Here is a 17,868-nt window from a genome sequence, read left to right as displayed (position 1 = left end):
ATCAAGAAAGAACACATGGAAACAACCCTGGATATAGAAAACCAAAAGAAGAGACAAGGAGCTGTAGATACAAGCTTCACCAACAGAATACAAGAGATGGAAGAGAGAATCTCAGGAGCAGAAGATTCCATAGAAATCATTGACTCAACTGTCAAAGATAATGTAAAGCAGAAAAAGCTACTGGTCCAAAACATACAGGAAATCCAGGACTCAATGAGAAGATCAAACCTAAGGATAATAGGTATAGAAGAGAGTGAAGACTCCCAGCTCAAAGGACCAGTAAATATCTTCAACAAAATCATAGAAGAAAACTTCCCTAACCTAAAAAAAGAGATACCCATAGACATACAAGAAGCCTACAGAACTCCAAATAGATTGGACCAGAAAAGAAACACCTCCCGTCACATAATTGTCAAAACACCAAACGCACAAAATAAAGAAAGAATATTAAAAGCAGTAAGGGAAAAAGGTCAAGTAACATATAAAGGGAGACCTATCAGAATCACATCAGACTTCTCGCCAGAAACTATGAAGGCCAGAAGATCCTGGACTGATGTCATACAGACCCTAAGAGAACACAAATGCCAGCCCAGGTTACTGTATCCTGCAAAACTCTCAATTAACATTGATGGAGAGACCAAGATATTCCATGACAAAACCAAATTTACACAATATGTTTCTACAAATCCAGCACTACAAAGGATAATAAATGGTAAAGCCCAACATAAGGAGGCAAGCTATACCCTAGAAGAAGCAAGAAACTAATCGTCTTGGCAACAAAACAAAGAGAATGAAAGCACACAAACATAACCTCACATCCAAATATGAATATAACGGGAAGCAATAATCACTATTCCTTAATATCTCTCAATATCAATGGCCTCAACTCCCCAATAAAAAGACATAGATTAACAAACTGGATACGCAACGAGGACCCTGCATTCTGCTGCCTACAGGAAACACACCTCAGAGACAAAGACAGACACTACCTCAGAGTGAAAGGCTGGAAAACAACTTTCCAAGCAAATGGTCAGAAGAAGCAAGCTGGAGTAGCCATTCTAATATCAAATAAAATCAATTCTCAATTAAAAGTCATCAAAAAAGATAAGGAAGGACACTTCATATTCATCAAAGGAAAAATCAACCAAGATGAACTCTCAATCCTAAATATCTATGCCCCAAATACAAGGGCACCTACATACGTAAAAGAAACCTTACTAAAGCTCAAAACACACATTGCACCTCACACAATAATAATGGGAGATTTCAACACCCCACTCTCATCAATGGACAGATCATGGAAACAGAAATTAAACAGTGATGTCGACAGACTAAGAGAAGTCATGAGCCAAATGGACTTAACGGATATTTATAGAACATTCTATCCTAAAGCAAAAGGATATACTTTCTTCTCAGCTCCTCATGGTACTTTCTCCAAAATTGACCATATAATTGGTCAAAAAACGGGCCTCAACAGGTACAGAAAGATAGAAATAATCCCATGCGTGCTATCGGACCACCACGGCCTAAAACTGGTCTTCAATAACAATAAGGGAAGAATGCCCACATATACGTGGAAATTGAACAATGCTCTACTCAATGATAACCTGGTCAAGGAAGAAATAAAGAAAGAAATTAAAAACTTTTTAGAATTTAATGAAAATGAAGATACAACATACTCAAACTTATGGGACACAATGAAAGCTGTGCTAAGAGGAAAACTCATAGCGCTGAGTGCCTGCAGAAAGAAACAGGAAAGAGCATATGTCAGCAGCTTGACAGCACACCTAAAAGCTCTAGAACAAAAAGAAGCAAATACACCCAGGAGGAGTAGAAGGCAGGAAATAATCAAACTCAGAGCTGAAATCAACCAAGTAGAAACAAAAAGGACCATAGAAAGAATCAACAGAACCAAAAGTTGGTTCTTTGAGAAAATCAACAAGATAGATAAACCCTTAGCCAGACTAACGAGAGGACACAGAGAGTGCGTCCAAATTAACAAAATCAGAAATGAAAAGGGAGACATAACTACAGATTCGGAGGAAATTCAAAAAATCATCAGATCTTACTATAAAAACCTATATTCAACAAAATTTGAAAATCTTCAGGAAATGGACAATTTCCTAGACAGATACCAGGTATCGAAGTTAAATCAGGAACAGATAAACCAGTTAAACAACCCCATAACTCCTAAGGAAATAGAAGCAGTCATTAAAGGTCTCCCAACCAAAAAGAGCCCAGGTCCAGACGGGTTTAGTGCAGAATTCTATCAAACCTTCATAGAAGACCTCATACCAATATTATCCAAACTATTCCACAAAATTGAAACAGATGGAGCCCTACCGAATTCCTTCTACGAAGCCACAATTACTCTTATACCTAAACCACAAAAAGACCCAACAAAGAAAGAGAACTTCAGACCAATTTCCCTTATGAATGTCGACGCAAAAATACTCAATAAAATTCTGGCAAACCGAATTCAAGAGCACATCAAAACAATCATCCACCATGATCAAGTAGGCTTCATCCCAGGCATGCAGGGATGGTTTAATATACGGAAAACCATCAACGTGATCCATTATATAAACAAACTGAAAGAACAAAACCACATGATCATTTCATTAGATGCTGAGAAAGCATTTGACAAAATTCAACACCCCTTCATGATAAAAGTCCTGGAAAGAATAGGAATTCAAGGCCCATACCTAAACATAGTAAAAGCCATATACAGCAAATCAGTTGCTAACATTAAACTAAATGGAGAGAAACTTGAAGCAATCCCACTAAAATCAGGGACTAGACAAGGCTGCCCACTCTCTCCCTACTTATTCAATATAGTTCTTGAAGTTCTAGCCAGAGCAATCAGACAACAAAAGGAGATCAAGGGGATACAGATCGGAAAAGAAGAGGTCAAAATATCACTATTTGCAGATGATATGATAGTATATTTAAGTGATCCCAAAAGTTCTACCAGAGAACTACTAAAGCTGATAAACAACTTCAGCAAAGTGGCTGGGTATAAAATTAACTCAAATAAATCAGTTGCCTTCCTCTATACAAAAGAGAAACAAGCTGAGACAGAAATTAGGGAAACGACACCCTTCATAATAGACCCAAATAATATAAAGTACCTCGGTGTGACTTTAACCAAGCAAGTAAAAGATCTGTACAATAAGAACTTCAAGACACTGAGGAAAGAAATTGAAGAAGACCTCAGAAGATGGAAAGATCTCCCATGCTCATGGATTGGCAGGATTAATATAGTAAAAATGGCCATTTTACCAAAAGCAATCTACAGATTCAATGCAATCCCCATCAAAATACCAATCCACTTCTTCAAAGAGTTAGACAGAACAATTTGCAAATTCATCTGGAATAACAAAAAACCCAGGATAGCTAAAGCTATCCTCAACAATAAGAGGACTTCAGGGGGAATCACTATCCCTGAACTCAAGCAGTATTACAGAGCAATAGTGATAAAAACTGCATGGTATTGGTACAGAGACTGACAGATAGACCAATGGAATAGAATTGAAGACCCAGAAATGAACCCACACACCTATGGTCACTTGATTTTTGACAAAGGAGCCAAAACCATCCAATGGAAAAAAGATAGCATTTTCAGCAAATGGTGCTGGTTCAACTGGAGGGCAACATGTAGAAGAATGCAGATCGATCCATGCTTATCACCCTGTACAAAGCTTAAGTCCAAGTGGATCAAGGACCTCCACATCAAACCAGACACACTCAAACTAATAGAAGAAAAACTAGGGAAGCATCTGGAACACATGGGCACTGGAAAAAATTTCCTGAACAAAACACCAATGGCTTATGCTCTAAGATCAAGAATCGACAAATGGGATCTCATAAAACTGCAAAGCTTCTGTAAGGCAAAGGACACTGTGGTTAGGACAAAACGGCAACCAACAGATTGGGAAAAGATCTTTACCAATCCTATAACAGATAGAGGCCTTATATCCAAAATATACAAAGAACTCAAGAAGTTAGACCGCAGGGAAACAAATAACCCTATTAAAAAATGGGGTTCAGAGCTAAACAAAGAATTCACAGCTGAGGAATGCCGAATGGCTGAGAAACACCTAAAGAAATGTTCAACATCTTTAGTCATAAGGGAAATGCAAATCAAAACAACCCTGAGATTTCACCTCACACCAGTGAGAATGGCTAAGATCAAAAACTCAGGTGACAGCAGATGCTGGCGAGGATGTGGAGAAAGAGGAACACTCCTCCATTGTTGGTGGGATTGCAGACTGGTAAAACCATTCTGGAAATCAGTCTGGAGGTTCCTCAGAAAATTGGACATTGAACTGCCTGATGATCCAGCCATACCTCTCTTGGGCATATACCCAAAAGATGCCTCAACATATAAAAGAGACACGTGCTCCACTATGTTCATCGCAGCCTTATTTATAATAGCCAGAAACTGGAAAGAACCCAGATGCCCTTCAACAGAGGAATGGATACAGAAAATGTGGTACATCTACACAATGGAATATTACTCAGCTATCAAAAACAACGAGTTTATGAAATTCGTAGGCAAATGGTTGGAACTGGAAAATATCATCCTGAGTGAGCTAACCCACTCACAGAAAGACATACATGGTATGCACTCATTGATAAGTGGCTATTAGCCCAAATGCTTGAATTACCCTAGATCCCTAGAACAAACGAAACTCAAGACGGATGATCAAAATGTGAATGCTTCACTCCTTCTTTAAATGAGGAAAAAGAATACCCTTGGCAGGGAAGGGAGAGGCAAAGATTAAAACAGAGACTGAAGGAACACCCATTCAGAGCCTGCCCCACATGTGGCCCATACATATACAGCCACCCAATTAGACAAGATGGATGAAGCAAAGAAGTGCAGACCGACAGGAGCCGGATGTAGATCGCTCCTGAGAGACACAGCCAGAATACAGCAAATACAGAGGCGAATGCCAGCAGCAAACCACTGAACTGAGAATAGGTCCCCCGTTGAAGGAATCAGAGAAAGAACTGGAAGAGCTTGAAGGTGCTCGAGACCCCAAAAGTACAACAATGTCAAGCAACCAGAGCTTCCAGGGACTAAGCCACTACCTAAAGACTATACATGGACTGACCCTGGACTCTGTCCCCATAGGTAGCAATGAATATCCTAGTAAGAGCACCAGTGGAAGGGGAAGCCCTGGGTCCTGCTAAGACTGAACCCCCAGTGAACTAGACTATGCGGGGAGGGTGGCAATGGGGGGAGGTTTGGGAGGGGAACACCCATAAGGAAGGGGAGGGGGGAGGGTGATGTTTGTCCAGAAACCGGGAAAAGGAATAACACTTGAAATGTATATAAGAAATACTCAAGTTAATAAAAAAAAAAAAAACAAAAAACAAAAAAAAAAAAAAGAATCGACAAATGGGATCTCATAAAACTGCAAAGCTTCTGTAAGGCAAAGGACACTGTGGTTAGGACAAAACGGCAACCAACAGATTGGGAAAAGATCTTTACCAATCCTACAACAGATAGAGGCCTTATATCCAAAATATACAAAGAACTCAAGAAGTTAGACCGCTGGGAAACAAATAACCCTATTAAAAAATGGGGTTCAGAGCTAAACAAAGAATTCACAGCTGAGGAATGCCGAATGGCTGAGAAACACCTAAAGAAATGTTCAACATCTTTAGTCATAAGGGAAATGCAAATCAAAACAACCCTGAGATTTCACCTCACACCAGTGCGATTGGCTAAGATCAAAAACTCAGGTGACAGCAGATGCTGGCGAGGATGTGGAGAAAGAGGAACACTCCTCCATTGTTGGTGGGGTTGCAGACTGGTAAAACCATTCTGGAAATCAGTCTGGAGGTTCCTCAGAAAATTGGACATTGAACTGCCTGAGGATCCAGCTATACCTCTCTTGGGCATATACCCAAAAGATGCCTCAACATATAAAAGAGACACGTGCTCCACTATGTTCATCGCAGCCTTATTTATAATAGCCAGAAAATGGAAAGAACCCAGATGCCCTTCAACAGAGGAATGGATACAGAAAATGTGGTACATATACACAATGGAATATTACTCAGCTATCAAAAACAACGAGTTTATGAAATTCGTAGGCAAATGGTTGGAACTGGAAAATATCATCCTGAGTGAGCTAACCCAATCACAGAAAGACATACATGGTATGCACTCATTGATAAGTGGCTATTAGCCCAAATGCTTGAATTACCCTAGATCCCTAGAACAAACGAAACTCAAGATGGATGATCAAAATGTGAATGCTTCACTCCTTCTTTAAATGAGGAAAAAGAATACCCTTGGCAGGGAAGGGAGAGGGCAAAGATTAAAACAGAGACTGAAGGAACACCCATTCAGAGCCTGCCCCACAGGTGGCCCATACATATACAGCCACCCAATTAGACAAGATGGATGAAGTAAAGAAGTGCAGACCGACAGGAGCCGGATGTAGATCGCTCCTGAGAGACACAGCCAGAATACAGCAAATACAGAGGCGAATGCCAGCAGCAAACCACTGAACTGAGAATAGGTCCCCTATTGAAGGAATCAGAGAAAGAACTGGAAGAGCTTGAAGGGGCTCGAGACCCCAAAAGTACAACAATGCTAAGCAACCAGAGCTTCCAGGGACTAAGCCACTACCTAAAGACTATACATGGACTGACCCTGGACTCTGTCCCCATAGGTAGCAATGAATATCCTAGTAAGAGCACCAGTGGAAGGGGAAGCCCTGGGTCCTGCTAATACTGAACCCCCAGTGAACTAGTCTATGGGGGGAGGGCGGTAATGGGGGGAGGGTTGGGAGGGGAACACCCATAAGGAAGGGGAGGGGGGAGGGGGATATTTGCCCGGAAACCGGGAAAGGGAATAACACTCGAAATGTATATAAGAAATACTCAAGTTAATAAAAAAAAAAAAAAAAAGACTCCAGAGAGTTGCTAAGAATGGGCAATGCCCGGCCCGCAGCAGCTCTCTGCTCCCAAACCCCGTGGGAGAGAGACCTCACCGCCTGGTCAGGTGGGCACTCCTGAGGCTGCAGAGCGGAGGAGACCACCAACACTGCCCACCCCTGCCCACATCCCTGGCCCAAGAGGAAACTGTATAAGGCCTCTGGGTTCCCGTAGGGGAGGGCCCAGGAGCGGCAGGACCCCTGCGCCTGAGACACCGCCGGAACCTGAAGGAAACAGACCGGATAAACAGTTCTCTGCACCCAAATCCCGTGGGAGGGAGAGCTAAACCTACAGAGAGGCAGACACGCCTAGGAAACCAGAAGAGACTGCACTCTGCGCACATCCAGATGCCAGAGGAAAACACCAAACGCCATCTGGAACCCTGGTGCACGGAGGCTCCCGGAAAGAGCGGCGCAGATCTCCTCAGTTGCTGCCGCCGCGGAGAGGACTTAGGCAGTACCCCAGGAGCACACTTGAGCCTTGGAACCTCAGGTAGGACCAACTTTTCCCCTGCAAGTGACCTGCCTGGTGAACTCAAGACACAGGCCCACAGGAACAGCTAAAAACCTGTAGAGAGGAAAAACTACAAGCCCGAAAGCAGAACACTCTGTCCCCATCACTGGCTGAAAGAAAACAGGAAAACAGGTCTACAGCACTCCTGACACACAGGCTTATAGGACAGTCTAGCTACTGTCAGAAATAGCAGAACAAAGTAACACTAGAGATAATCTGATGGCAGGAGGCAAGCGCAGGAACCCAAGCAACAGAAACCAAGACTACATGGCATCATCGGAGCCCAATTCTCCCACCAAAATAAACATGGAATATCCAAACACACCAGAAAAGCAAGATCTAGTTTCAAAATCATATTTGATCATGATGCTAGAGGCCTTCAAGAAAGACGTGAAGAACTCCCTTAGAGAACAAGTAGAAGCCTACAGAGAAGAATCGCAAAAATGCCTGAAAGAATTCCAGGAAAACACAATCAAACAGTTGAAGGAATTAAACATGGAAATAGAAGCAATCAAGAAAGAACACATGGAAACAACCCTGGATATAGAAAATCAAAAGAAGAGACAAGGAGCTGTAGATAGAAGCCTCACCAACAGAATACAAGAGATGGAAGAGAGAATCTCGGGAGCAGAAGATTCCCTAGAAATCATTGACTCAACTGTCAAAGATAATGTAAAGTGGAAAAAGCTACTGGTCCAAAACATACAGGAAATCCAGGACTCAATGAGAAGATCAAACCTAAGGATAATAGGTATAGAAGAGAGTGAAGACTCCCAGCTCAAAGGACCAGTAAATATCTTCAACAAAATCATAGAAGAAAATTTCCCTAACCTAAAAAAAGAGATACCCATAGGCATACAAGAAGCCTACAGAACTCCAAATAGATTGGACCAGAAAAGAAACACCTCCCGTCACATAATAGTCAAAACACCAAACGCACAAAGTAAAGAAAGAATATTAAAAGCAGTAAGGGAAAAAGGTCAAGTAACATATAAAGGCAGACCTATCAGAATCACACCAGACTTCTCGCCAGAAACTATGAAGGCCAGAAGATCCTGGACAGATGTCATACAGACCCTAAGAGAACACAAGTGCCAGCCCAGGTTACTATATCCTGCAAAACTCTCAATTAACATAGATGGAGAAACCAAGATATTCCATGACAAAACCAAATTTACACAATATGTTTCTACAAATCCAGCACTACAAAGGATAATAAATGGTAAAGCCCAACATAAGGAGGCAAGCTATACCCTAGAAGAAGCAAGAAACTAATCGTTTTGGCAACAAAACAAAGAGAAGAAAAGCACACAAACATAACCTCACATCCAAATATGAATATAACAGGAAGCAATAATCACTATTCCTTAATATCTCTCAACATCAATGGCCTCAACTCCCCAATAAAAAGACATAGATTAACAAACTGGATACGCAACGAGGACCCTGCATTCTGCTGCCTACAGGAAACACACCTCAGAGACAAAGACAGACACTACCTCAGGGTGAAAGGCTGGAAAACAACTTTCCAAGCAAATGGTCAGAAGAAGCAAGCTGGAGTAGCCATTCTAATATCAAATAAAATCAATTTTCAATTAAAAGTCATCAAAAAAGATAAGGAAGGACACTTCATATTCATCAAAGGAAAAATCAACCAAGATGAACTCTCAATCCTAAATATCTATGCCCCAAATACAAGGGCACCTACATACGTAAAAGAAACCTTACTAAAGCTCAAAACACACATTGCACCTCACACAATAATAGTGGGACATTTCAATACCCCACTCTCATCAATGGACAGATCATGGAAACAGAAATTACACAGAGACGTAGACAGACTAAGAGAAGTCATGAGCCAAATGGACTTAACAGATATTTATAAAACATTCTATCCTAAAGCAAAAGGATATCCCTTCTTCTCAGCTCCTCATGGTACTTTCTCCAAAATTGACCATATAGTTGGTCAAAAAACGGGCCTCAACAGGTACAGAAATATAGAAATAATCCCATGCGTGCTATCAGACCACCACGGCCTAAAACTGGTCTTCAATAACAATAAGGGAAGAATGCCCACATATACGTGGAAATTGAACAATGCTCTACTCAATGATAACCTAGTCAAGGAAGAAATAAAGAAAGAAATTAAAAACTTTTTAGAATTTAATGAAAATGAAGGTACAACATACCCAAACTTATGGGACACAATGAAAGCTGTGCTAAGAGGAAAACTCATAGCGCTGAGTGCCTGCAGAAAGAAACAGGAAAGAGCATATGTCAGCAGCTTGACAGCACACCTAAAAGCTCTAGAACAAAAAGAAGCAAATACACCCAGGAGGAGTAGAAGGCAGGAAGTAATCAAACTCAGAGCTGAAATCAACCAAGTAGAAACAAAAAGGACCATAGAAAGAATCAACAGAACCAAAAGTTGGTTCTTTGAGAAAATCAACAAGATAGATAAACCCTTAGCCAGACTAACGAGAGGACCCAGAGAGTGTGTCCAAATTAATAAAATCAGAAATGAAAAGGGAGAAATAACTACAGATTCAGAGGAAATTCAAAAAATCATCAGATCTTACTATAAAAGCCTATATTCAACAAAACTTGAAAATCTACAGGAAATGGACAATTTCCTAGACAAATATCAGGTACCGAAGTTAAATCAGGAACAGATAAACCAGTTAAACAACCCCATAACTCCTAAGGAAATAGAAGCAGTCATTAAAGGTCTCCCAACCAAAAAGAGCCCAGGTCCAGACGGGTTTAGTGCAGAACTCTATCAAACCTTCATAGAAGACCTCATACCAATATTATCCAAACTATTCCACAAAATTGAAACAGATGGAGCCCTACCGAATTCCTTCTACGAAGCCACAATTACTCTTATACCTAAACCACACAAAGACCCAACAAAGAAAGAGAACTTCAGACGAATTTTCCTTATGAATATTGACACAAAAATACTCAATAAAATTCTGGCAAACCGAATCCAAGAGCACATCAAAACAATCATCCACCATGATCAAGTAGGCTTCATCCCAGGCATGCAGGGATGGTTTAATATACGGAAAACCATCAACGTGATCCATTATATAAACAAACTGAAAGAACAAAACCACATGATCATTTCATTAGATGCTGAGAAAGCATTTGACAAAATTCAACACCCCTTCATGATAAAAGTCCTGGAAAGATTAGGAATTCAAGGCCCATACCTAAACATAGTAAAAGCCATATACAGCAAACCAGTTGCTAACATTAAAGTAAATGGAGAGAAACTTGAAGCAATCCCACTAAAATCAGGGACTAGACAAGGCTGCCCACTCTCTCCCTACTTATTCAATATAGTTCTTGAAGTTCTAGCCAGAGCAATCAGACAACAAAAGGAGGTCAAGGGGATACAGATCGGTAAAGAAGAAGTCAAAATATCACTATTTGCAGATGATATGATAGTTTATTTAAGTGATCCCAAAAGTTCCACCAGAGAACTACTAAAGCTGATAAACAACTTCAGCAAAGTGGCTGGGTATAAAATTAACTCAAATAAATCAGTAGCCTTCCTCTACACAAAAGAGAAACAAGCCGAGAAAGAAATTAGGGAAACGACACCCTTCATAATAGACCCAAATAATATAAAGTACCTCGGTGTGACTTTAACCAAGCAAGTAAAAGATCTGTACAATAAAAACTTCAAGACACTGAAGAAAGAAATTGAAGAAGACCTCAGAAGATGGAAAGATCTCCCATGCTCATGGATTGGCAGGATTAATATAGTAAAAATGGCCATTTTACCAAAAGCGATCTACAGATTCAATGCAATCCCCATCAAAATACCAATCCAATTCTTCAAAGAGTTAGACAGAACAATTTGCAAATTCATCTGGAATAACAAAAAACCCAGGATAGCTAAAACTATCCTCAACAATAAAAGGACTTCAGGGGGAATCACTATCCCTGAACTCAAGCAGTATTACAGAGCAATAGTGATAAAAACTGCAGGTATTGGTACAGAGACAGACAGATAGACCAATGGAATAGAATTGAAGACCCAGAAATGAACCCACACACCTATGGTCACTTGATTTTTGACAAAGGAGCCAAAACCATCCAATGGAAAAAAGATAGTATTTTCAGCAAATGGTGCTGGTTCAACTGGAGGGCAACATGTAGAAGAATGCAGATCGATCCATGCTTATCACCCTGTACAAAGCTTAAGTCCAAGTGGATCAAGGACCTCCACATCAAACCAGACACACTCAAACTAATAGAAGAAAAACTAGGGAAGCATCTGGAACACATGGGCACTGGAAAAAATTTCCTGAACAAAACACCAATGGCTTATGCTCTAAGATCAAGAATCGACAAATGGGATCTCATAAAACTGCAAAGCTTCTGTAAGGCAAAGGACACCGTGGTTAGGACAAATCGGCAACCAACAGATTGGGAAAAGATCTTTACCAATCCTACAACAGATAGAGGCCTTATATCCAAAATATACAAAGAACTCAAGAAGTTAGACCGCAGGGAGACAAATAACCCTTCTAAAAAATGGGGTTCAGAGCTAAACAAAGAATTCACAGCTGAGGAATGCCGAATGGCTGAGAAACACCTAAAGAAATGTTCAACATCTTTAGTCATAAGGGAAATGCAAATCAAAACAACCCTGAGATTTCACCTCACACCAGTGAGAATGGCTAAGATCAAAAACTCAGGTGACAGCAGATGCTGGCGAGGATGCGGAGAAAGAGGAACACTCCTCCACTGTTGGTGGGATTGCAGACTGGTACAACCATTCTGGAAATCAATCTGGAGGTTCCTCAGAAAATTGGACATTGAACTGCCTGAGGATCCAGCTATACCTCTCTTGGGCATATACCCAAAAGATGCCCCAACATATAAAAAAGACACGTGCTCCACTATGTTCATCGCAGCCTTATTTATAATTGCCAGAAACTGGAAAGAACCCAGATGCCCTTCAACAGAGGAATGGATACAGAAAATGTGGTACATCTACACAATGGAATATTACTCAGCTATCAAAAACAACGACTTTATGAAATTCGTAGGGAAATGGTTGGAACTGGAAAATCTCATTCTGAGTGAGCTAACCCAATCACAGAAAGACATACATGGTATGCACTCATTGATAAGTGGCTATTAGCCCAAATGCTTGAATTACCCTAGATGCCTAGAACAAATGAAACTCAAGATGGATGATCAAAATGTGAATGCTTCACTCCTTCTTTAAAAGGGGAACAAGAATACCCTTGGCAGGGAAGAGAGAGGCAAAGATTAAAACAGAGACTGAAGTAACACCCATTCAGAGCCTGCCCCACATGTGGCCCATACATATACAGCCATCCAATTAGACAAGATGGATGAAGCAAAGAAGTGCAGACCGACAGGAGCCGGATGCAGATCGCTCCTGAGAGACACAGCCAGAATACAGCAAATACAGAGGCGAATGCCAGCAGCAAACCACTGAACTGAGAATAGAACCCCCGTTGAAGGAATCAGAGAAAGAACTGGAAGAGCTTGAAGGGGCTCGAGACCCCATATGTACAACAATGCCAAGCAACCAGAGCTTCCAGGGAATAAGCCACTACCTAAAGACTATACTTGGACTGACCCTGGACTCTGACCTCATAGGTAGCAATGAATATCCTAGTAAGAGCACCAGTGGAAGGGGAAGCCCTGGGTCCTGCTAAGACTGAACCCCCAGTGAACTAGACTGTTCGGGGGAGGGCGGCAATGGGGGGAGGGTTGGGAGGGGAATACCTATAAGGAAGGGGAGGGGGGAGGGGGATGTTTGCCCGGAAACCGGAAAAGGGAATAACACTCGAAATGTATATAAGAAATACTCAAGTTAATAAAAAAAAATTCTACCTAAAAAAAAAAAAAAAAGGTAGAATGGAATTAGGAAAAAAAAAAAAAAAAAAAAGAATGGGCAATGCATGGCAGTGTCAAATTCCCTACAAGAGTCCCCAAGAGGCCACTATGTAAAGCTGTGATTAAAGCCCAAGTTGGAATGGAGACCACAGAATGTGGGTAACACTGAGACAACAGGATGTCTGTGAAGGAAAGTTGCAGACACTCCGGAGAGAAGGTGTCTCAGTAACAGAGAGGCTCTCTGTGGTACAGGAGGCAGAACTGGAAGCATGGGGACCTCCTCAAGTCCACCAGGGTCCACGGGATTCTATTACAACTCCAGGTGCTGGGCACAGTATTATAGCACTTGATGTTTGCCCTACATGGTTTTAGAGTGCATCAGTCCAATCCTTCCTTGCTATGTGTCTTAGTCTGATTTCCATTTTGTGATCTATTCCATGACCAAAGCAACCTGGGAGAACAGGGTTTATTTTTTCTTGCAGCTTATAATCCGTCATGAAGGGAGTCAGAACTCTAGGCAGGAACCTGAGAGCAGAGTCCATGGAAGAGCGTGGCTTACTGGATTGTTCTCCATGGCTCTCTCAATTTGATTTCATATAACCCATGAACACCTGTTCAAGGATAGCAACAACCATAGTGGTTTGGGCTCTCCTACATCAATCATTAATCAAGAAAATGCCCCATAGATTTGCCCATATGCCAATCTGATAGAGGTATTTCCTCAACTGAGTCTCTCTCCAGGCTGAGCCTTGCTCAAGGCAGACAAAAACAAAATAAAATTAACCACCACTATGCTCATGTCCCTTACTTCTAAAATAGGAATGCTTACACTGTGACAATGTATACCACAAGTATTTACCTTTTCAAAAATCTCACAAGCCTCGCAGTACTAATGCACTTCTTTAATCCAAGAGAAAAATGAACATGTGAACAGTGTTGACGTTAAACCACACAGGTGACTCTTATAAATGGACATTCACATTGCGTTGTGAAGTGCGCATAGATTTGAGGCCAAGGATAGTATTTTGTTTTCAAGTTGACAGAGGGTGAACCTGTGATAACCAACTTGACGGGATTCAGAAGGCAAACCTGTGAGTATGTTTTCAATGCAGTAACAGAGAGGTTTAACAGGAGGAAAAACCAACCCTGAATGTTAGTGGCATGTTATTCCAGGGTGGAATAAGAAGAAAGTAGAACACACACATGTCTGCCCTCTGTCCTGACTGCAGAAAAATGCACGCAGTGTCCTCAGATCTGCTGCCAGGCTGCCTGCGTCATCATGGGCTGGCTGCACCTAACTGTGAGCCTAGAGAACCTAGAGCTGCTTTAGTCAGGTGTCTTGTCCTGGCATCAGGAAAGGAACTGATCCAAGACGCAATGCAATGATCTACACAATGGAACTTTAGTAAGCGGTCATGAAAAATGAAATCCTGACATTTGTAGGAAAATGGACGGAACTGGACATCATTATGTCAAATGAACAGGCAGAGGCAGTAAGTTAATACAGTATACGTTCTCTCATATGCAGAATCTAAATGTGTATGTGTGTGTGTGTGTGTGTGCACGTGAGTGTGTACATGTGTGTGTGTACAGGTCAACAGTCAAGAATGAGAGGAGAGTAAGATTGAAAAGAAGGAACAAAGGAGAGAGAGTATAACGGACCGTGTGACGTGACAGCAGAGGGACGTCTGGGAAGAGGGACGAGAAAGCCACAGGCAGGAGGGGAACAAACCAGACAAGGTTTATTGACAATGTCCGAGAGAATGTCATGAGGGAACCTATTACTTTGCATCATAAATTAAATAGTTTTAAATTTGAAGAACCAAAGTAACTATATAAGTATAACAGAGGTTATAACTGTGAGAAAACTATCAGTTTTAAAGTAATTTTTCAGGTAATAAAAACTTTCAACATTAAAAGGAAAAGAGATCTGGATGGTAAAACGTTCTTTGTGTATTCTTATATAAAAATGGGGTTCAGAGCTAAACAAAGAATTCACAGCTGAGGAATATCGAATGGCTGAGAAGTACCTAAAGAAATCTTTAGTCAACATCCTTAGTCATCAGGGAAATGCAAATCAAAACAACCCTGAGATTCCACCTCACACCAGTCAGAATGACTAAGATCAAAAACTCAGGCAAGAAAGTGGAGAAAGAGGAACACTCCTCCATTGTTGGTGGGATTGCAGACTGGTACAACCATTCTGGAAATCAGTCTGGAGGTTCCTCAGAAAATTGGACATTGAACTACCTGAGGACCCAGCCATACCTCCCTTGGGCATATACCCAAAAGATGCCCCAACATATAAAAAAGACACATGCTTCACTATGTTCATAGCAGCCTTGTTTATAATAGCCAGAAGCTGGAAAGAACCCAGATGCCCTTCAACAGAGGAAGGAATACAGAAAATGTGGTACATCTACACAATGGAATATTACTCAGCTATCAAAAACGATGACTTTATGAAATTCACAGGCAAATGGATGGAACTGGAAAATATCATCCTGAGTGAGCTAACCCAATCACAGAAAAACACACATGGTATGCATTCATTGATAAGTGGATATTAGCCCAAATGCTTGAATTACCCTAGATGCACAGAACACATGAAACTCAAGAAGGATGATCAAAATGTGAATGCTTCACTCCTTCTTTAAAAGGGGAACAAGAATACCCTTGGCAGGGAATAGGGAGGCAAAGATTAAAACAGACACAGAAGGAACACCCATTCAGAGCCTGCCCCACATGTGGCCCATACATATACGGCCAAACCAAATAGACAAGATGGATGAAGCAAAGAAGTGCAGGCTGACAGGAACTGGATGTAGATCTTTCCTGAGAGACACAGCCAGAATAAAGCAAATACATAGGTGAATGCCAGCAGCAAACCACTGAACTGAGAATAGGACCCCCGTTGAAGGAATCAGAGAAAGGACTGAAAGAGCTTGAAGGGGCTTGAAACCCCACATGAACAACAATGCCAACCAACCAGAGCTTCCAGGGACTAAGCCACTACCCAAAGACTATACATGGACTGACCCTGGACTCCCAACTGCATACGTAGCAATGAATAGCCTAGGAGGGGCACCAGAGGAAGGGGAAGCCCTTGGTCCTGCCAAAGCTTGACCCCCAGTGAATAGGATTGTTAGAGGAGGGCAGTAATGGGGGAAGGCTGGGGAGGGGAACACCGGTAGAGAAGGGGAGAGGGAGGGGTAAGGGGGATGTTGGCCTGGAAACTGGTAAAGGGAATAACATTTTAAACGTAAATAAGAAATACCCAATTTAATAAAGATGGAAGGAAAAAAAAGAGTCAGTCAATACAAAAGATATTGAAACACAGAAGAAAATAACATAAGCTATTGAAAGATGCTTGAAATGTTTGCTATATTAATTTTTGTGACAAAGTAACATTTCTAGAACACAAAAGTCAGTGCCAAGACTTAATAGTAAAATACAAGAAGCACTCCTGTTATAACACAAAAAATAGGAAAGTATAATTCTCTTTCACTATCAAACAGCTATGAAAATACTGGTAAATAAAATTGGATAATAAATAGAAATGAGAAAAAATTAATGAAAAAAATAAAAAGAAACGGTCGCCACACATTCAGCAAACTCAACTCCATCATGTGTGGGCAGTTGTTCAAATACCTGCTTTTGATGCAACAGGAGCAGACAGCTCTTTCTGAGGAGGCTTTTTTGGGTATCTAGGAGTCTCTATAGGTTCATCTGTGAAGCATGCTTTAATCAAAACAAATAAAATAACTTTAGGAATTCTGTTAATGTGACCAGACACTAGTGTCTAAGAAGCTGTGGTTAAATTGGTGAAATACTGGAATGGCACAATCTCTTATAAGTAATGTCATGATAGGCAATCTGAAGTCAGCCAAACATCGATGATGACAATTTAGAGGAAGACTTGTCTTTTTTTATTTAAAATTTAACTCTGGGTCTCTGTTGAGAAACCTACATTTTCTCAAGCATGCACTATTATCCCCTTTATAGAGTTCTGCTTTACTCCCCTTTCTTTATGCTTTTACTCTCTCTGTGTTTAAAATTCTACTAAAATATTTCAAATAAATTTCAATTCAAAGCCTGGTCTGCAAAGTCAACCAGTAAAACAAACAATGGTGTTAAAGTTGCCCTTAAGAAGACTGATGACATCACATACAGCACAGCAGTCCACTCCTACAATAATGGACCTGAAAATGTCAAATACCCTAAGTAATCAAATATTAAAGTTGCAGCTCTGAAGTTTTCATTTTCTTTTTTTAGATTTTAAAATTTTACTTTTTTAATGTATATATTGGTGTTTTGCCTGCACACATGTGTTTATGGATGGGTGCCTGGTGTCTGCTGAGGTCAGAAAGAGGTGTTGGATCCCCTGGAACTGGAGTTACTGATGATTGTAAGGCACCATGTGTGTGCTAGAAACCACACCCAGGTTCTCTGGTCCTCTGCAATAATAAAGCTCTTAAGTGCTGAGCCAACTCTCCAGGTACCATATCT

The 17,868-nt window shown here is 41.0% G+C and overlaps 1 protein-coding gene across 1 annotated transcript in view; it reads right to left on the bottom strand.

Moving 5' to 3' along the window:
* The window catches only part of Rnf17 (ring finger protein 17), a 138,014-nt gene that overhangs the window by 75,678 nt on the left and 44,468 nt on the right, over positions 1–17,868 (bottom strand). Inside the window, exon 11 of the mRNA NM_001191685.1 lies at positions 17,011–17,100. Within this exon, the coding sequence (NP_001178614.1) occupies positions 17,011–17,100 (90 nt within the window). The remainder of the gene's footprint in view (positions 1–17,010; positions 17,101–17,868) is intronic.

The sequence above is a fragment of the Rattus norvegicus genome, chromosome 15, assembly GCF_021556685.1.
Source record: "Rattus norvegicus strain SHRSP/BbbUtx chromosome 15, alternate assembly SHRSP_T2T, whole genome shotgun sequence".
In the NCBI taxonomy this organism is placed as follows: domain Eukaryota; kingdom Metazoa; phylum Chordata; class Mammalia; order Rodentia; family Muridae; genus Rattus; species Rattus norvegicus.
This window is presented reverse-complemented; position numbering and strand designations above follow the sequence as displayed.